Source organism: Bacillus rossius, chromosome 11 (genome assembly GCF_032445375.1).
Source record: "Bacillus rossius redtenbacheri isolate Brsri chromosome 11, Brsri_v3, whole genome shotgun sequence".
NCBI lineage: Eukaryota > Metazoa > Arthropoda > Insecta > Phasmatodea > Bacillidae > Bacillus > Bacillus rossius.
Window position 1 is genome coordinate 48,696,735 of NC_086338.1, and position 21,965 is coordinate 48,718,699.

General features: G+C 39.8%; 1 protein-coding gene across 1 annotated transcript in view; it reads right to left on the minus strand.

The window, feature by feature from the left end:
- Nucleotides 1-2,533: 2,533 nt before the first annotated feature.
- LOC134536931 (WD repeat-containing protein 75) overlaps nucleotides 2,534-21,965 on the minus strand; it is a 69,209-nt gene continuing 49,777 nt past the window's right edge. Inside the window, exons 14-15 of the mRNA XM_063377028.1 lie at nucleotides 7,180-7,265; nucleotides 2,534-5,161 (exon numbers count right to left, since the gene is read on the minus strand). Coding sequence (XP_063233098.1) covers nucleotides 4,942-5,161; nucleotides 7,180-7,265 — 306 coding nt within the window. The 3' untranslated portion in view covers nucleotides 2,534-4,941. The remainder of the gene's footprint in view (nucleotides 5,162-7,179; nucleotides 7,266-21,965) is intronic.

Here is a 21,965-nt window from a genome sequence, read left to right on the forward strand (position 1 = left end):
AACACTTACCCGGCTGTTTTCCAATACCTTAAAACGTTACGTGTTTTTAAATTGAATATTTTATATTATTATTCATTTATAAAATAATACAGTAAGTATTTGTAAGCTCTTAAAATGTGAATATATAAAATAATAATGAAGAAACAAAAAAATCGCAAATAACTCTAATAATTGTTATCAACTTGAATCCAATATGGCGTCATTTGAAAACACCATTTTTGTAAAAAGTAGTAATAAAAAATTATTGTTTATATCTGGAAGTTTGCGTTCAAGGCAGGTATGGGTCCGTCCATTAATCACGTGATGTTTTTTTTAGCAAATTTTTAACCCACCCTCCACCCTAGTGCTTTGTGGTGAGGTTTTGGACTCCCCCCCACCACCCAAAAAAAAACATGTGTATTTTTTTGATACAAATAGTTTTAAAAATTTCAGAATATTATCTTTAAAATAGGTGTAATATAATTTAATTCTGGAAAATTAAACACGTTGATAAAAATGTCCACACACACATTAAGGTTGCAGGTTTATTCTCACTGGCATAAAAATAATAAAGGAAAGGCTTTTATGTGATTTACGCATGTATTCGGCGCCAAAATCACAGTCTTACTGGCGACTGGCAAGCCGAGCCGGGTGGTTCATGTTGCGGCGGGCGGAGATATTGGTGCCTGGCTAGGGCGAGTCAAGTTCACACGTCGCTTTTCGGTTTAGTAGAAATCGGGCGAAAAAATAAATACACGTGATATCTCTCTACTCTACCCCCCCCCCCCCGTGATATTTTGAGATTTTTCCCGACCCCCTATCCCCCCTTTCGAGCCTCACGTGATTAATGGACGATCCCTATCATAATTAAAACATCGCCTAAGACTGAATTAATATAGTTAATTATTATTGTTGCAGTTGCAGTTTACAGCATAATTGAGTTCAGTAAACCAAAAAATAAATTTTGGGAGCAGTCAGAACAAATTTAAAAAAGAAATCAGCAATCAGCACTTGACCTAAAAATCCTTCAACTTTACTATTTTAACTTTCTAAGAGGATTTCAGAATACATTTCCTTCTGAAGTTCTGTGGAAAAAATATTCATTGGTTTTTTCACCCGGAAACAATAGTAAAAGAATTATATAAACACAAGTTTCACCTTTTTCATTCATAAAATAAAAGTCTAGAATCAACATATCAATAGCATTCTCAACTTAGCCTAGCATATTATAAATTTTTTCCATCCTTGTTTGTTACTAAAATTGACAGGAAATAAATACCCTTTCCAGTTCTACATAAAAGCAAATTGGTCATATTGTTCTTACAAAAACTTTCTGCCTGCGGTGATCTTCCCAGACAAAGCTAAAGCATGACGCCGCCGTCGGTGCTCCCTCTGAGAGCACAGGCTGTTATGTGACCTCAACACCTGAGCCAGTGTCAGTGCGCCGAACATGCCCGCGCGTGTAGCTTAGTGCAGTGCCTCGAACGGCGTGACGTCAGTCACGGCTGGCTAGGTGTACAAAGCGCCCGGTCGGGTGTGGCAATGCGCATATGTAATCATGTGCATATGTAATTCAATTAACAAACACAAACTGAAACTTTTAATGAGCCTAATAATTCTTGATAATTAATTAATGATATTGTAAAGTATTTCCGCTCACATAGCTGGCCGGCATCGCCTTCCCGCACTCCGTCATTTTCCCGCGGGTTTTCCTCCCCTCCCTGGCCCGGTCACCAGGGAGAGTCGTCAGTAGCCATCCAGCACTCGCCAGGGCCGGCAGCCCAGCGCACGGGGAGCATCCAACTTTCGTGCCAATAACCACGTTTAGCATCAATAGGTAATTATCTCCGAATCATCTTTCTTCAGCTCCCCGGTCGGCCCTAACCGGCCGTACGAATTGTCGTGCGGTCCTTAATTAAAGTGTGTGACCTGACTACGGGTCTTTAACGTAGTACGTAGTTTGTATTTCAAGGCAGCCCGCCGAGGTGCCTGCGCCTCACACTGTAAGACCTCCCCACGGGGAGTTTGAACATTGCCCGCGCAGGGCGGCATTGCGCCAAACGCGCACCACCAGTGTACGAACGCATCAATCCCTGGGACGTGCAACGGACGTGAACGAGAGACCACGCCGGGTCCCGTCGCGCCCATTCCCAGTTTCAACGTGGCCCACGCTACTGCAAAATCAGCCTCGCATCACGAGATCATTAGGAGTCCAGGGACCGAACCCACCTCAAGTCCGGGACGTACTCTTAATCGTTAGTGTTGATGGCAGTGTTAAGATTAGTGTGTAACGTCCTCATCGTGTCTATGTACCAGTCAGTGTTAATTGTGAATCCATAACAGACAATAGCCGATTCACGCAGCCTTTGTACCATGAGTCACCACGTGCTAGGTACCATAATTGCCGCGCCGCGAACCGCCGTCACCGGAACTCAGGTTAGCCTGCACCCCTCGTTGTGGTAGTCTTCGGTGTACCGAGAGACGTAATCAGTGCCGCCAATCGAGGGCCGTGTAGGCGGAGTGGAGGTTGACGACGATACTGCCAGTCGCGTGCCAGTGCCCTGTGGGACATACTGTACCGTGTGTTACCGTAATAAAACAGTCAAAGTTACGTGTATTTTCACTTACACGGCGTCCTGGGAGGCCATAACAGCCCGGGGGGCCCTTTGTCGACGCGTCCCTGCCTGCAGCCACGAGACCAGGAACCCCGCCCTTGAGACTAAATTTCCTTTAAATCATTTCAGTTAACGTAATTTCAAAACAGGCAGCGGGGACGGCGTCAAGCATTAGGGTCACTTTACATAACACTTATTGTTACTTTTGTACACATATGCAATTGTCCCTATTTTGGTCCTGCAACCACCTTCGTGGTTTTGTTATTGCTTAAATTCAGGCAGTCTGTTGCATTATTTAAAAATAGCATTAAGTTTTGATCAAATGCTAGTTTGAACTGTTCTTACCATCAACAGTTCATGTATAAAAGGTGCATTTTCTTTCAGTTAAAATAATTGTTGGTAGTAGCTGAAAGGAAGGAGAAAATTATTATTTTTTTCTTTCAAATATTGAAGCATTAATAATACAGAGAAAACATCTTTGCATTATATAAGTACACTGATTCTGTCCAGCAATACTAATGCCACATTAATTAGTTTGGATGGAAGAATTACGATAGCAGGAGCTAATATTTTTATAATAGCCACAAACACCACCAGTGTGGTGTACTGTCAAGAACACCCTCCAGTGGTCAGTGGCACGCTTGCATCGTCAGCGTGACACGGAGGAATCAATCATTAATTTGTCTTCAATGCCACAGACCCAAGGTTACAAATACGCAAGCCATGCTAAAAAAAACAAGGTCTTTGACCTCTTATGACACAAGACAGAGCCCCATGCCTCTTGCCAGCGGGACTACCTTGTTGAGACCCCTGCCGTAGTCGCCAACCCTGCATGCAGAAAATGCTATATAAAGGTATGATATGGAAATAACAGCATCTTTAAATTCATATAACCATTTGGTATACCATTTTTTACCCGAATAAGCGATTGTACCAATTCTTTTAAAAAAGACATTGTATCCATAATTAAATTTTTTTTATCAATTATTTATTTTAGTCCGGACTCGGGCCTATTCAAAGTTAAAAACTGCCTTTAATAGTTTCTGTAAAACAACATCTATAGAACCTGTGTTTTTCAATAAAATATTTTTTTATGGAAATACACCATGCAGTAACATGTTTCCCGTAATGAAAGTAAAAAAAGGGTCATGAATGCAAAATGGCTACAGAGTGCAGTTTTTTTTGTTTACTGCAGTGAAGCACTTTAATGACCATTTAGGATTTCCAGCAACAAAAGATGATTGCAACTGCAAACCTTCGATAATTATTGCAATAAGTATCTTTTTAACAGAAACTCACACAAACCATATGCGAGATGTCCATCATACAGTAAGCAACAGCAGGTTAACCACACTTGGGCTATGCAGCATTAAGTTCTGATAAATAAAAATAAGGCTTTTGATTCTGCAACTCCGAGATCTCTAGTAGTTGGGAAAGTTGTTGAGTGGTTGGCTGGGTTGAGTCAGCCCCAGCAGTTAAAGATGAATCACAACAAAATCAAGATTGTTTGGTTTCTCTTTTTGTGAACCTTATACATTTGTCAATATTGAAAAGTGGTAGGACCAATTTGCTTCTGCTGGCTGGCACCCCTTCAGACTTGTATTCCAGTGAGTTACTGCTACCATGTAGAAGGAAGAAAATATCACACTGGGAGTGATGGGAAAGGCCAGCTAGGGCAGCCTCCACAGCACAGTCGCAACTCGCCTTGTTGTTGCACACCGGCGCATGCAGGTCCCTAGAAGCCAGCATGTCAAATGCTGTGGCCTGATCAGCGTAACCTACCAGTGGCAAGATTAAGCAAAGATTCTGGAGACTCATCTTCTTGTTCTTTAAAATGATGCAATCCAACACACAAAAAAAGACAGAAAGGGTATTATCCAACAATCCAAACATGTTTACTAAAAAAAGGTTTATTAACTCACATTTAGAAATGCTCGTTTGTATAGCACTCATATTTAAAATCTAGACAGTATTGATTGAACACTAAGCTTACAGAGAAATTTAATTACAAATTACACATGTACCTTAAAGTATGCCAAAAAGTTTCACATTTAATAAGAGTTAATTTTTTTGTAGTTTCATTAGTTTTAGAGATGTCTTTAATAGGGAAACTAAACAGCATGGAAGCTGGCAAAAGGTCTAGAAAATATGTTGTAGTGTTGTAGGTGCTGGAGGTTATGGCCTCAACAGAAATGTATCAGCTGATCTCCTGATGTAGAGACATTATAAACGGACACCCCTTAATGTTTGAACCTAATTTCACTGTGCACCGCACATCACGGTGCTGTGGCTGGGACGAGCGACAATCGAAAGCACTGCGCGGCAGTCTCGTCGTGGCCGGCTGGCCTCACGAGCCCTCCAGCTGGGAGACCCAGTCCAGCGGCTGCCGCAGCAGGGGCTCCAGCCGCTCCTCCCAGGACATCCGCTCGGTCTCGGGGACGGAGGGGGCTCGGGGCGCCGGGTGTGCCTTCCGCTCGCCCGGAGGCGCGGCCACGTCGCTGCTGTCCCTGCCATCGTCTCCGGAGTCCTCGGTCATTGAGGCCACTCCACTGTCCTTCTGTCCGGTCCTGAAACAGAACACACTGACGTGAAAGATGATCTTATCAACCATTCTCAAAAGAACTTAAGTGGCGTAGCCAGGATTTGTGTATGGGGGGTGTTAAGAAGCATGCCCCCCCCCCCCCCCCCCGTATTAAAGCGGTGGGTCCGGGGGTCCTCCCCCGGGAAAATTTGGATTTTAAGGTGTAAAATAGTGCTATTTTGGCAGTTTTCGGTTCTTAAATTTAAATATTGTAATGGTAAAAATTTTATTAATTTTAATATGAAATTTGTTTGAGTGATTAATAAGAAATTAATTAAAGATTTCGTGCTAAGGGAGGGGGGAGGTTTTGAACCTCTAATCTCCCCCCCCTGGCTACGCCCCTGATAATGTGTACATTTAAATTAATACGTTTGCCCGACTTTTTACAAATATAGAAGGATAAGATTACATGGTGAATTATGATAAAAACAAAACACAATGAAAAGTATGTCAAAATATTACATAACACAGAAATCCAAGTTAATAACCACAATACAACTCCACTCCACAGGGTCTTCTTCCTGTGTACTTCAACGCATCATTAACCTACACAGCCTCTCTTTTCCCACTCTCTTTACATGACCACACCATCTCGTTCTTGATTTTTCCATGATCATACTCCTGCTCTTGCTCGCAGTGTCTAATTCCTGATCCTGTTTGACTCGTAACTGCCAACATACTCCTCATAAACGTAATTCCTACTGCTCTGATTTTCCCAGCATCCTGAAATGCAACTAAACTCACAAAATAATCAGCCTTGTTATCAAAACTTAGCTGCTGATCGGATTACATCAGAGAGACGGGTGGTTACCTGCATTGTGCCCCTCTGGCTGATTGGCCAGCCTCGTCGCTAGCTTTCGTTTATTGTAAACGTGAATCAAGTGTTTTTCAAAATGACACTATTTCTGTGAAATATGCATCATGAAACATTTAAGTGTCATATTTTTTCCATTAATATGCCATCTTTATGAAGAAAAAAAAAATCATAAAAAATAACAACCTTAAAATTAAAATCTCCAGTTTTAAAAACAAACATAACCTGAAAATAAAACCACATTTAGTAGTCCCCACAAAAACAGCAACCAACATGTAACACACAAATAGTTTTTTTTTTTTTAAATTAAACTAATGACATGAAAGTACAATAATCCAACTTTGACCATCTTTAAGTGTAAAGCTAAGTCTTAACTTAAGCCACAGCTTGCAGTACAGCTTTTGTATCATACTATTGGCTGAACGAGGCATGACAACTTATGCACTCAACATTTGAAGGCTGGTGAAATAATTATGACAGCTGTGATTACTCTAGAGTCCAGAGAAATAATCTAATCATCCTAGTGTGGTTCTAGACCATAACAATTTAGATTATTGTTAAAAATTGAAACTTTGTCATCAACATTTTAATAAAAAAATAATAATAAAAAATCCTATGGTGCAGCCTAACTCCTCTGTAAGAATAATTTAAAAAAACAGACAAACAGTACGTTGTCATCCATGCAAATCTGCAGCAAAATCCCTTCACACCTGAATAAAAATTTTAGAACATAATTGCAAACACACATATAAATTATTTACTTAACCTGTAGTTTACTGGTGTAGGCCTTCTTTAGAGGCGGCTTGCGGGGCAAATTTCTGCTGGCCCGCCTTGAAAATATAAATGAGGACAATAGTTCACCAAAAATTACTTAAATGTCAATTTAATTAACTCTTTATATACTGGGGTTGGAGCTAAATGTATTTAAGTACTTTATAAATTATTGCCTTTTACTAATAAGAAAGTATACTGAATATGCATATGAAGTTGATGTAAAGACATGTAAAAATAATTTTTTTTTTTTTTTTTACTTTTAGCCCCCAGAACTTCAGGAAATTGTAAAATAAATGCAAGTGGCCTGAAGGTAAGCTTAAGTGAGAAGTCCTGACATACAGGATAACTGCAAGCCATTTGTTGGAGGATGTCACCAGTCCCGAAACACCATTATTAGAACAGTTAAAGGATCTCACTTTGGCTTTGTGTCCAGGAACGACAGCAAGAAAGGCTGGCAAAGTCGAGCTACCGAGATCATGGTGTGTGCCGGAGTAGCCAGCAACTGAAACACAAATGCAAAACAAATCATTGTACTTTCTTCCGACACAATTTGATGTAAAAATACATCACTACCGTGCATTGCAGCTTATTTTAATATTTTAAAACCTGCATTTTACATAAAATGCAAAATTACTAGTCCTAAGTTAAATTTTTACAGCTACAAACTAAAGAAAGTTGAACCAACACTAGGACACTCGTCTTCACCTCCTATATGTTAATGTTGCCTGATATGCATACATAAACATATTGACATACATGTGCCTGAATCAGGACTACCCACTTGTTCCTCAAAATCGACCACAGGGATCCTTAGAAATAATAATTAACAAAAATAAATATCTTTGCGATGAGAGTATTAATCACATAACCCAATAATCCAATGAAATAATGACTAATTTGATAGAAAGCGAAAGGTAACACTTGAAGTAGTAATAAGCAACACACTGTAACCAACCCAACTCCCTTAAAAAAAATTGTGGTAATTTACATGCTGTTGACACATTAATAATTTGGATTGTCTTCCCGTTTTAGCGGTAAACCATAAGGCCAAAAATACACGTATCTCGAAATTTTAACCGTAGTTTAAAAAAAATGTCAATACACACTGTAATGTCGTATAACATTGAAATCTGGGGCAATGCAGTAGGAGTTGATAAAATCGTAAAAATACAAAAAAGAGCTATTAGAATAATAACAAAAGATAAAAATTCATCTCACTGTACACCAAAATTCAAAAAACTTAAAATCCTGACTGTCATAAATGAATAAATTCTGAGAACCCTTTCATTCATTCATTCATAAGGAAAAAACCAAATTAAAAAAAAACCATAGATATTCACACATATAACACCAGAAATGCTAGTAAATTGAGGATAATTGAACATAACACTAGGCGATTTGAAAATGGACTAAATTACATGGGAGTAAAACTTTATAACTTAATATCACAGAAAATAACTAAAACAAACAGTTTACCAGTATTCAAAAAAAACAGTAAAACAAATACTTATAGAATATCCTACCTACTCTCTGAAGGAATTCTTTAATTTGATTGATAATAGAGAAATTGAACTGTTAATTTTTTGAATGGACTTGTGATAACAGCTGCTTCATGTTTTGCATAAAATATCAAGTATCACTATACAGTTAAATTGTGTAACATGTTCTGTAATTTTTTGTAACTTGCATCATGTAAATATTAATGTCTGCATATTATGTAAAGGGAACTATATGTATAATGTGACATGTTCTATATCCCGGAGCCTTGTCTCCATGTGGGATCAACGGAACAAAAATACAAAATAAATAAATAAAGTTTTGAAAAGTCGCGTAAAAAAATGGTTTTTGGCATTTTTATATATATGTAGTAAGTAGTCTTTGTTACTTGCACTACAAAGCACAGGATATGTTTTTATAAACTTCTATCAGGCCTAACAGCTCGTCTTCACACCCTCCGTGTCCACTATTTTTTTTACTTAAATTTATGTGGCCTGCAGCTATATGCCAAACAGCCAATGGGTCAATTTTATGTCAGTGCAATCATCAATTTCATTCCGAGGTAATCAAATATCAGCATGTAAATGTCACAACCATGCCTTACCCGGGACTCGAACCCAGGACCCCTCGCACCGTAAGCCGGTGTGCATCCGACTAGTCCGCTGACTGCGCGCTGCTGGGGACCAGCGAGCCCCGAGCACGTGTACACACTTGGCGCGCCGTGTCCCTTTGTGTTCGTCTTGAAGACCGACAGCTGGCGGTGCGCGACGGCCCTGCGCGCGTTCGAGGCTCCGTCCACACTGCGCGAGTCCTGTTCGCGGCGCGCGCGCGCGTGTGTGTGTACGCGACGTTACACTAATCCACACAGATGCTTTTATTTTACTCGTATCACTTCAAAAACTCACCTACTCGTGCGCAGACTAATTGGAGTAATGATATTTGCTATAAACCTCAATGGCTGATGCGTTTAGCATTCGTCTGTGTTGCTTCAGAAGTTTGTAAACATTGCCAAAACACGCAAATATCATGTTACGTATGTTTGTTAACTCGCGAAGCCCCTTGACCTGAACTAATTTGGGCCCCGGTGTCTGTTTTCAGTAGAGCAAAACCGCTCTTCAAAAAAGTCTTTTTTTCCATGCATGAAAGTGAACCACAGCAAATAATTTTTCTACTACAGATAACAATAAGAAATTGGCAATTGTTATTAATCAGCAACAATATTTTTATACAACTCTATCAAATATAATATCTATAGTATATTGAGTAGATTTTATAATATAAGACATATCCCCCCCCACCCCCCAAAGCTTTGTGCACCATTAGGAGTACCAGAATTTTTCACATTTTTTTCCCTTCCAAAACTTTGTAGTAGTTAATACGAACTAAAATTAGTTTTTGTAAACACACATGGATACGGGATTAAGTAACCGTTGCAAAGGCAAATTCATATTAGAATGTAGGTACACAACCCATATACATTTTCACATTACAAAGATTTTTTTGATGTGTCTGACCTAACCCCGTTAAGATAACTTAGACGTGCGAAAACCACCAACCCCCCCCCCCCCCCCCCCCCCCATTTTTTTTCCCAAAAAAAATTGAGAATTGTATTTATGGACCAGTCATATAAAAAAAAACTAACTTCAAATTTTACAAAGGAAAAGAGTGACACCTTGGGGAGGGGGGGAGGGGGGGGGGGGGCGAGAAAACCGAAAATGCACGTACACGGATTAATGAGGCGTGTCTGACTTGAGGTTCAGTGGATAATAGATTTTATTTTCCAATTCACGAGAAAGTGTCATCTCGGCACGGTAAAGGAGGAAGGGAGAGCGAGGCTGTCGCAGAGGCGAGAGGCGTGCTCGAGAGCGGTGTGACGTCACCAGCAACCCCTCGTCACCCGGGGATCCCTAACAAGCCCTGCAGGGCTCCGTAATTGCGAGGCGCACCCTCCCCCTCCCCACCGACCAGCATCTGCGCAGCGACCTCGCGTGAGTGAATGAACGAGGGCAGTTCCTTTCGAGAGACAGTTTTATTTTTTTTTGGAACTGATCCGAGGGCCGGACACACATGGATGAATATCAGATCGACATTTACGCGAGAAATATCACGGCTTTACATCAGTGTCCGCGGACAATTATCCTACAAATGCGACGACGGTCTACCTGGTATTTCTTTCCTGAGATATTCTTCAAGTTGGGCCGTACGGAAAAAGACATCTCTGGCGCAGGCGATTCAAATGGCCAAGTACCTAGTTCCACGATACACTCACAGAGCGCAGTGTCGCCACCAGCTCGCGTTCCGACAGGGGTCGTCGGAGCGGTGAGTGGAGAGGAGACAGAATGAAGCGGTCACGGAATGGATACGGCCCGTTCCACACTGGTACGGCAACGGAATGGAACATTTCAACATCGCGTCTCTGCTGCTTACACAGTGCACGGAAACCTAACACATGGGATCAATGAGATTGCATTCCAAGGTAACGAAATAATACTAATAATGAAAAAAAAATGCTTCGAGACGGACAGAATTTATATAAATGACAAATTATTAATACAACACTAGATATCCGTGTGCTTGAAACAGTTTTTAACGTATTTGGAACACAAACAAACCGCAACCAAGTACGCGGCTTCTACTGGTCGCACAAAGCAACGTAAAACCGAAGAAACATCCGCCACGTTCCCCACTTGGAATTCGACACCCCATGGAGGAGTAGAGGGGGGGAGTGATGCAGACCTCCGTTGTTTGTTCCGCCCAAATTCGGCCATCTTGATGGGTGCGTGCGTCTGGAGTCCGCGACATTTCCCCGCTTCGGAAAAGACTATACTGCGCAGTTGTCCGAGCGCGATATATCATTTCACGATCACGGTTCGACCACACTTTCTGTTGCACCGTTGTGCTTCTGAACGCTGAGCAAATATCTATCACCGGGGTTTCCTAGTTGAACCGGCAATCCTGGAGGTTCATGACGACGATCTTAGGATCGACACAGTGCGAGCAGACATGCGCGGTACTTGTAAGGATTGCATGGATGTTACTGTTGTAACCAAACGTATATATTATAAAATGTTTTACAAAATTCTCGATCATATTTAACGGATAAAAGCAAAGTGGTACTTTTTCTAAAGAGTTACAGGCAACCACTTCTCCAGTGAAATGCTCGTTATTTTTAGTCAAATGCTCTAATTATTACGTTTCATATTAATTTGTCATGGGATCTTGGACCGGACGGCAAAATGATGCAGCTGGTCATTAGGCATGGTTGACCTGCTTCTCTGTATTCTACCACGACGCTAAACTGCAACCCACTTGAGTAATTGTACCACTGATAACTTGGCATTGCACACAGCCGTGACTTGAGGTCAAGTCGAGTGTTTCGCCATTCGATTAACCTGCAAAGCTTCTGCTCACCTGACTACGCCCAGTCAGGGGTGTATGTGTGTCGGCGAGGCGGGATGATAGTGCCTCTAGCGCGGTCCTCTCGTCGTATGAGATATGAGCGGTGACCACAAAAGCGTAACGAATGTTCCTTGAGTGCTTTACAGAATCTCTACTGGGAGTACTACGCGTGTTAGCCATTTTAACTCTTCTGGAAGTACAGTTGGAAATGCTCATGCGTAGAGACCGGAAAAAATTCGCGGGTTCAATGACCTCCAGGATAGACTCCAATATCCTCTACACACTCGGGCAAATGGCCACCTGTTCATCGGCTGCTGACTTGTGAGTCGTCTCGAATGACGTGGCCTGTGATTCGACATTTCAACGAGCGAGGGTCTCTAAATTGGCCCTCAGTCCTCCGGATTAACAGTGGACCAACGGCGGAAGCAGCGCTAAGGTATAATCATTTGAATTTTTAGCATGACACGTAATGAACACGCGAATTTTTCAGGTTGTCTACTCACGTGACCACTGGGACATCTCGGGCAGCGAGGTGGAGGGGGGCCACGCGCGCTCGTCCCCGCGGCCTTGGGCGACCAGAGGGGCCGGCACGGGTCAGTTGAACGACCCCCCCCCCTCCCCCGGGTCACGCAGGGGTCACGCACCACCCCTCCGGGGCCGCACGCACGTGCAAGGCAGAGGGGGAGGGGGGGAGAGGGATCCCACGCGCTCAAACGCACGGAGCGGGCCGCCATTATACAATCACACGCGGGGCCTCGGGGGCCAATCGGCGAGCGGGCCCACTGCCCCAGCGACCCGCGCGGGGAGGGCGGTGACCTCCTTCCGCTCTTCCGGCGGCAACCCTCCCCCCCCACACCCCCCCGCGACAGTTACTTTCCCTAACCTAACTAGGTGCGTCCCGGGCCGAAGGCTTGACGCCTAGCCGCGCACCGTGTGCTCTGCCCGGGGATTGGCCGGCCACGACTAACCCCGCTATCTTAGGCTCTAGACCGGCGGTTCCCGAACGGTGGGTCGCGACTCCATCCTAAAACTGTCAGAAACCATCGAATAAACCATCATAAAATATAAGAAAAATCGAATTGTGTGCAAACACATATACATATATTGTTAAATAAATAACTGTTTTTGCTACAAAGTGCTTATATTTTGTCAGCCATTTCCAAATCAGAACACAAATTGTTTATCAATAATCAATCGGTATCTTAAAAAAAAAGCATATACATATTTTCAATATTTGATGGTAAGTTATATATATGCATAAGGGGGATACGATACAAATAAGGTTTTTTTTTACTCCACCATGGACCGATAGACCGTGGAGGTACTCCTATAAGGAAAGGTGGGTCGCCAGTTGAAAATGTTTGGGAACCACTGCTCTAGACTATAATTAGTTAACTTGGGCCCATGGACACATGGAAAACCCCGGGCTCAAATGATTGCAAGCACCAAGCAGGCAGGTTCAGTACAGGACAAGGAGGATGGTTCAGGAAGAAAATTCCAACAATGCTGGGGTCGGGAGATTGGGCGTAGCGGTCAGAATTGGTGCTTGTGCGTGTCTGGATTGCTGCCAAAAGGCGCATGCGCAGCTACATAAAAGCACAGGGGAGCAGCAAGGATAAACTTACCCTTCACTGTTAAAAATTCCCACCTTATATCTGAGGGAAAAAAAAAACACTGGTTACAAATCATCCAGGGATCTTCGTAAACTGACAAACTGACGGGCACTGAGTTAACTTTCTTTGAACAAAATTAATCTGAAATGATCCTGACATGTTAATGAAACGTTCAAATACTGGTCAAGTGTTCAGCAAATTCACTCCTCTTTATTCCAGGCGTGTTCGTTCACCTTGCCTACAACGCAACACAAAAACTCGGAGTACGGAAACCGCTGTAGTATTTTACGAAGATTCATTTTTCCTGAAAATACGAACAACTCTTCGTCGTTGACGAGTTCGTAAATTTGCTGTAATTTCTAACGGTGCAGACAGTCACACGATTGAAACATTCTTTTAACCTCCATTATGTACTTAAAAGATTTAAGTTTCACCGTTTCAAACGTATCAAGCCTCGTAGTTACCAGCAATGCCTCCGTCAGCGCGTGGATAGTCCTGCCAACCGCACAGCTGTCGCGACACCACCGTTGCCTACCCACCAGGAGCTCGCGATGCGAGGTCGCGTTTTCATTACATCTAAAAGGGGTTGGTATCTTGTTATCTTGTTTACGATATTTCGTGCTTTTGCACATAATGAAAAAAAAAAAAAAAAACAATATATTTGATAAGAGGTTTTTGACGTGTAAACATGTTAGCTCTCGGTATACGGCATTTGGTAGGAGTAATCTCGTGAAAATTAAAACGGAAGTCAATGGCGGATCCACGTGTAGCAACACAAACCCATTTATAGTCACTTTCGTAAACATAAGGTGTGCCAAATGAAACCGTTGGTAAACTAAATTAGTCAAAGCAAAAAGTAATTAAAGTGTGAAAATACATTTAAAAAAATGTCATTACACTGTTGATAACTCACAGTATCCTTCCTATCCTCAATCTGTCTCCATAGCTTAGTGGAAGAACGCGTGATTGTTAAACTTAAAGGGACGTAGTTCGAATCTCATCACTAGCAAATATTTTAACCTCTTGACTCAGTTAAGTTCCAAACCAACATACAATCAGTGTTAAAATGTGTATTTTAAAAAAGTTTTTGGAATGTCATAAAATATAACATATAACGTGTGCAGAAACTTTAAAGTATTAACTGTTTAGTAAATTTTAACATGATGGGCAATAGTTGTAATGAAATTCCTTGTCAAAAAATTAAATACACAGCCGGGATCTTTTGGACTAAAACTTTTAGTTTGAAAAATACCTGAAAGATAACGCCACGTTCGTAACGCTTTGGAGAAACAAAACGTTAGCCTAAATATCTTTGACGCCATGTTCGTCCCAACACAATTTTCCTGTATAATAAATTATAGGTACATGTTTTTTTGTTGATATTAAATTTTTGATGAGACAACGTCTAATAAATCGATGAAAGCCGGCTGCACGCACGAAAAAGTGTCCCGTTACGCACATTGTTCCGTTACGCTCATTGTTCCGTTACGCTGTCGGCGAGCGCAGTAATAATAGGCTATGTTACAATTGACTAAAAAATTATGGTGATTCATATAATTGATGATAGATATTTGATTAGTTTATTTATATGAAAACTTGTTCATAATTACATTTAAACTTTATAGCTAAACGCCAGTTTTTAAAATTAATTACAAGTCCTCTACACGTGAACTGTTCCGTCGACTGTTTATAAAGTGAAGTGAAAAGTTAATGTGGTTTTCATTGCTTATTACAACAACAATTTCGGCAATAAAGGTTAATTATTCTTGCATTTTAAAAATCTGATTAGTAGTATAATTTCAAGTATTTATTCTTTATTATTAAAATAAAAATTATTCAATTTTATTCATAAAAGAATGCAATCATTTCATCAATGTTTTGTCTATCGTCCGTAAACCGACTTTACAGACAACCATTTTTTATGACTATTTAAGTACACAAAGAGTATTCCGGGATAGATTCAATACCGTAAGGTTTATTTTCGGCACCGAAATACGCTTAGTACATCACCCGATGTTCGCGAACCATGCACGGGTGCATGAAGCCACACGTGGGTCCGCCATCTTGATGACTTCGGCTCGTGGCTAGAGAAGTTTATGCACGCACGCGCACTGGACTTCCAATTCCAACCTGTCAAATTTCCATTGCGTAAGGCGCGCTTATTTAATTGAATTTCTGGTGCATACTAAAATTTCATCCTCAACAGGCCTAAAGAAGTAAAACCTCAAAAACGCAGGCAATGATAATTCCAGTCTAGAGATAAATGTCACGTGTTCAGCGTTGAGGCAATCAAATGCGACGCGTTCGGTACTGCTCCAGTTGTTCCGCTATCCCTGAGAAATCAATGGTCCCATCTTGCTAAACAGAGTTTTAGATAGGTTTTTAAAAAAGGGAATTAAATTTCTACAATCTTTCCCTAAAATGAATACTTTTCTGATATTTATCACGCTCGCAGTTATTTTTAAGAATTCTTCGATTATTTTGGTAGGAAAAAAATGTCAGTGAATCTTTCAGTACTCGCCGGAGATGTATGGGCAACACCTAACCTCGGTAACCAGCAAATTCATGTTCTGTGATGCAAATACAATTACAATACGAAACTCAAACACAACGTGTAACGTAGAATTCTTTAAAATAATGCCTATCGTGATAAATATACGCAAAGTGTGTTCTCAACTACATTTATTGATTCGAATCACACGTAGTTTCCGCACCAGCCGCTAGGATTCGTTGCCGAGGAAGATACGTCGACTACAGGATCATCTGATTACCCGACCGAAATATTAAACTATATCGAAAAAGGCTCCGATAAAAGCGAAAAAAAATTGGTTGTCTGTAAAGTCGGTTTACGGACGATAGTTTAACGTGACTTCATAACAAAACATTGATGAAATGATTGCATACTTTTATGGATAAAATTGAATCGTTTTTATTTTAATAATAAAAGAATAAATACTTGAAATTATAATAGTAAACAGATTTTTAAAATGCAACAATAATTAACCTTTATTGCCGAAATTGTTGTTGTAATAAGCAATGAAAACCACATTAACTTTTCACTTCACTTTATAAACAGTCGACGAAACAGTTCACGTGTAGATGACTTGTAATTAATTTTAAAAAAACTGGCGCTTAGCTATAAAGTTTAAATATAATTATGAACAAGTTTTCATATAAATAAACTGTAATCAAATATCTATCATCAATTATATGAATCACCATAATTTTTTAGTCAATTGTAACATAACCTATTATTACTGCACTCGCCGACAGCTTAACGGAACACAGCGTAACGGAACAATGAGCGTAACGGGACAGTGTAACGGAAGAATGTGCGTAACGTGACACTTTTTCGTGCGTGCAGCCGGCGTTCATCGATTTATTAGACGTTGTCACGTCAAAAAATTAAATACTTAACCCCGGTTTTGGACCTGCTTTTCGACAAGAAATTTTATTAAAATACTGCCCATCTTGTTAAAAAAAAAAAAAAAAATTATTAAACAGTTAATACTATAAAGTTTCCCTTTGGCTTTGCGAACTGTGGTTCGCGCCATCCGCCACAGCTTGCAACACCGTGGTTACACATTTTCCGTTCCATTCACGAAGTGCCGCATAACGAGAGGTAAAGATAGCCGAGCTGTTCCACGACGGGGCGGCGACGCCACTGAATGAAAGAAGCAGCTCGAAGGGTGCCGTGACGAGGAGCAGGAGCGTGATCGAGAACTGCGTGACTCCGGACGTCACGTGCGAGCGAGCTCGCCTGGAAACAAACCGGCGTCGACACTTGCGCTACGTCTCCCCCTCCACCCTCCTCAACCTCAAGGAAACGAACAGCATTCCCATTTCATACTCCTATCTCAAGACTTCTTGCAAATTACACCCTCTCCGCGTTCGTGCGTGACCAAGTCCGTGTCCGGGCAGAATTCGAGAGTTCCGCGCCGCGCGGCCAGGCACAGAGCTCATGAAACATTATGAGCCGTGCTGGAAGTCAACGGTGGAATGTCGTCCAACGGAAATTACGAATTTCCCGGCGAATTGCGCGAGGGACGCGTGCGTGTTCGAATCCGGTTCAGATATTTGCATTTTTTTTTTTTAAGATGTCAACTCAAATACTACTGAAACTATTATTAAAATTCCGATATTATAAAGAAACATTTGTGGAGTTGGGAAATGTCGTGAGACTAAGTTACGTTTTTTTTTTTGTGTCAAACGAAAGACGATACACACGGCACAACAATCGATTGATCGCTTGACTCCTAGACAACTGTATCACACTCTTGTATGCACTTAGAGCTCGTCCCACCCGCCATGTTGGATGTTTTGATAGCTGATCCCAGATATCTATGACGATATTTTTACTAGGTAAAATTTGTTTTAACATAACTAAAATACGGAGTTTTTAACTAAACAACCAGAGTTTTTAATAGGGTGTCCACACAAATCTTTAATCAAATTTCCCTGATTGTTCTCTGACCAATTCTTAAAATTTCCCAGACTACCCTTTTTCACAAATATAGTCTCCACGATCCCCACAGCTGGCTGGGTCCATCCACTTTTTTTTTTTTAAATTTCAAACAGACACTTGTACACACCATTATATAAATGTGCGTATTAAAACACCACCATATAAAAATGCTTTATTTATTTATTTTTTACATCTCTCTGTTGACCCCTATACATGTATGTAATACAATTGAGGTATAGAGAACGTCAATAATTGCACATATAAATTATAACAAAGATTACAAATTGATAAAAACAAATACAACATATTAACAAATGATAATCACGATACAAACATGATACATAAAAGACAACATACCACACCATATTGAAAAACAATTACCTATATAAATTATAAATTACTTTTAAAAGAACTACATGAGTTAAAATAAATATTCATTGATATTATAAAAACAATTCTTATGTAATAATTTCTTTACATTTACCTTAAATTTCTTTTTATCTAGGCAGCTTAATACTTTATATTGGTTAGGTAAAGAATTAAAAAAAAATTACCAGAGACACAAAGGGACCTTTCAGAACAACTGATAATGATGCAGAAGGCAAATGAATGTTATCATTATATCTTGTATTCCATTTTGGGTTATGGAATACTGGAGCATGAAATTTCTCCCTCAAATTACTCTCACTGGGGATATTCCTTGATTCTTCCAGGATTCCAAGAAAAATGCATGACTTTCCCTGCAAGACCCGCAAGATATTAGCATTCCAAAACGTACGGAACTGTAACAAACGGCAACCAATGGACTTTTAAAATTATATGTGGGAGAGTATTTTAGTACTCGCTAGTGATGTGTAAACATTAACATCGGTTACGAGCTAATTCAAGTGTTCTCGTGTTGTTCATGTTGCAAATACAATTACAATACGGAACTGGGACACGAAATTTAAAGTAGAATTCTTTAAAATAATTCCAAGCTTGATAAATAAAGTAATCAATCAAATATTCGCTTTTCAAGTACCTACCAAAATTTCTAGACACTGAATCACACATTTACTTCCTGCACCGTAAACGTTGCTTGCCACCATCACGCGCAGATAGCATCATCAAACAAACAGAAAATTTAAACTCCGGCCCCAAGAATAGCGAGAAAACCATTGAAAAAAAAATCCCAAACCTCATATTTGAACCTTATTTTCAACAAGGAATTTTATTGAAATACTGTCCCTCTTGTTTAAATTCATTAAACGCACACATTAAAAGTAATACTTTTATGGCATTACTGAAATACTAACTTGAAACATTTTAAAATACACATTATAACACAAAGTATGTGTTTGTATGTTTATTTTCGCTCACACGACTGAAATCAGTCTGAAAATACTTCCTATAAACCTTGACGAGCTAATTTAACATTACTCTACAATATTATTATATTATTAAAAATTTTAAAAAAAGTTTTTCCCAGTGACGAGATTTGAATCACGTAAAAAATTCGCCCTTCATCTTTACAAGCACACGTTCTACCGAAACGATTAAGAATGCGTATTATTGTCATTGTAATACCAGCTTTCTAACTCGATATCACTTTTTACTAAGACTATTTTTGTTCATAAAAATTTATTCCGGGGTAGTTTCACTACCGTAAAGTATCATCTGGCACATCAATACGTTTGGCATGTCCCGTAAGGTTTACGAAAGTGACTAAATACGGGTTTACGTTGATATACGTGGGTCCGACATTGTTCATACAACTTCCGTTGAATTTACGAAATTTATCCTTCAAAATGCTGCATACAGAGAGCTAAGATGTTTACACATCAAATATTCGAGATCCAGGAGTAAAAAACGGTAAAGATTTACATAATAAATGAAACCACGATGTTAATGACAGAACTCAATCTATTCGTGCACGTGAAACAATATTTCACGTGTTGTAAACGTAAACAACCATAGCTACCACCGAAGCTAAATACTCAGCTTCTACTGGTCGCAGAGAGTAACGTAAACGGAAGATCTGAGGCGTGTACGAAAGCGAAACATTGTTTCCATTGAAAGCTACGACATAATGTGCCACCATACCATTTCTCACATGTGACAATGGATAAACATTAGGTTTAAAAAAAAACATTAAACGAGGGTTACTGCAATATATAGTAGTTATAGTGTTTCTACAGCTATTGAGTTTCGGTGGATCAGCGAGTAAAACGTGAGTATCAAGTAGCTCGTAATTCGAAAGTTCACGGTTCAAATCCAACTGCTGCCACCACGTGAGCTTTTTTTTTCCCCTTACAAATTATTATAAGTCAAAAACATTATTCACTTTTAACGTATACCTTAATTATTAATACCACTGAATAAAAATAATTAAATCACTGTATAAAAATAATTACATAAACCAGCCATGAGGAAATGTGGTCGTTTTCGCACTCTGGAACTGTAGTAGAGCTGCCCAACGATAGATGGCATTGCAATCCGCCTCGTCAAACAGGAACATGTGGCGCCGTAGTGCTGCCAACAGGGTGAGTAGTAATCATCCATTCATAATTCCGTAGTTTTCTTTTGGTCTCAGAAATTTAACTTTTGCTTGTTTCGGGAACGGCCACGCAGAAAACCAACGACCTAGATTTATATAGACTGCTAGTGGGAGGCCATCTTGAATTTGACAGAATGGTGGGCAAACAGTGTTTTGTTAGCAGACGACGTACATTGACAGCAGAAAAGTAGCAGTGTACTAAGTTAATTATGTAATATTACGGGATGAATTATGTTCATTATGTGACACAACTAAAACTCGCAATGAACGAATACGACTACAATAATAACAAACCCACACAAATCATTTAAAAGTGGTCATTATTCCATTGCAGTAGATTATTTTAAATTAATATTACTTAGTGATGAGATAAATTCCATGTACTGTATCAAATTACCTACACGAAATACATATATAATAGGTTCAATAACTGATCTACATATTGGTCACAAACGTTGGGTCGAAGAAGGGTTAGCTATTTTCTAGCGCATTTAATGTCGTATTTACACATCGCACTACGATGAAACTGTATTTAAAATTATATTTCACTCGTTCCATCTTTAAGTATTACCCGCAAAAACTGTAAAATTGCGGAAAACCTACAATTTTAGGGAATTTACTAGCAACTCGCCTCTTTCTCCCACAAGAACCAATGCTTTTACAGCTATGTTTTGCCCACCATTCTGTCAAATCAACTCTCTATCTCTCTTGCTCGGATTGTAGTTCCCCAGTATGCCGTCAACAGCAGCAATTGGCGCTGAAAGCAGTGTGATAAGCAGTCTATATATCTCTAGGTCGTTGGATAAAACGAACTGAACACGCTGCCCGCTTTCTCCTAGGGATATCTAAGGTCATTCATTCTAACTGCCATGAGTTTTGATGCTGTCAATTCTGCGATTTATTTTATACTTACAACGGGAACACATATATTACTAATGTTTGTGTCCTGTTTTTTTTTTTTTTTTTTTTTTTTTTTAATTAAATACAACATAGGTTTAACAGAACTAGACTTCAGACTGTACAATGAAAACTTTGGGCATTCAAAACCTCTACAGATCTAACCGTAACATAAAACAACCAGAATTTTCTACATATAAATCCAACAAAATATAAAAATAGCTCATCGAATGAAGTTTAATTTTACCTGTAGTAGCTTAAGTTTAACGTCTACAGATTTTGTGGCTGAAGATAACGTTAACCTGTTATTCGACAGAATAAAAGTTGACATAAAAAACACAAACCGATATTACAAAACATTTAAAAGTACGTTTTCTTACAATAATCACAATAATGATTCTCGGTATAGGGTCTAGTGATGAAAAAATTCTGCCTGACCGGAAATTCGTTTTCTTTAAAGCTTCCTAATATAGACATTTTAATCGGGTATTGGACGTTACAGCCAAGCGAAAAATTGTTAGTGTTTTGTATAAATCAGGGGTGCCCACAAGGGGGGGTAACGATGCAGACTGCGTCATTAAAATTTCAGGGGGTGGGGGGGTTAAAAGACGAGAAAAATGTATATATTATTTACATAATTATAGCTTCTAATGTGAAAATACGTTTCTGGTGCTTTGATAATTGAAAGGGATCTTGTAAATCAAATTGGCAACCCCGCACTTTCCTCAACAAAAGCAGTTTGGCATCTGTCGGTTCAGGATGGAAATATTACCTGATATGGCCAAAATTATTATT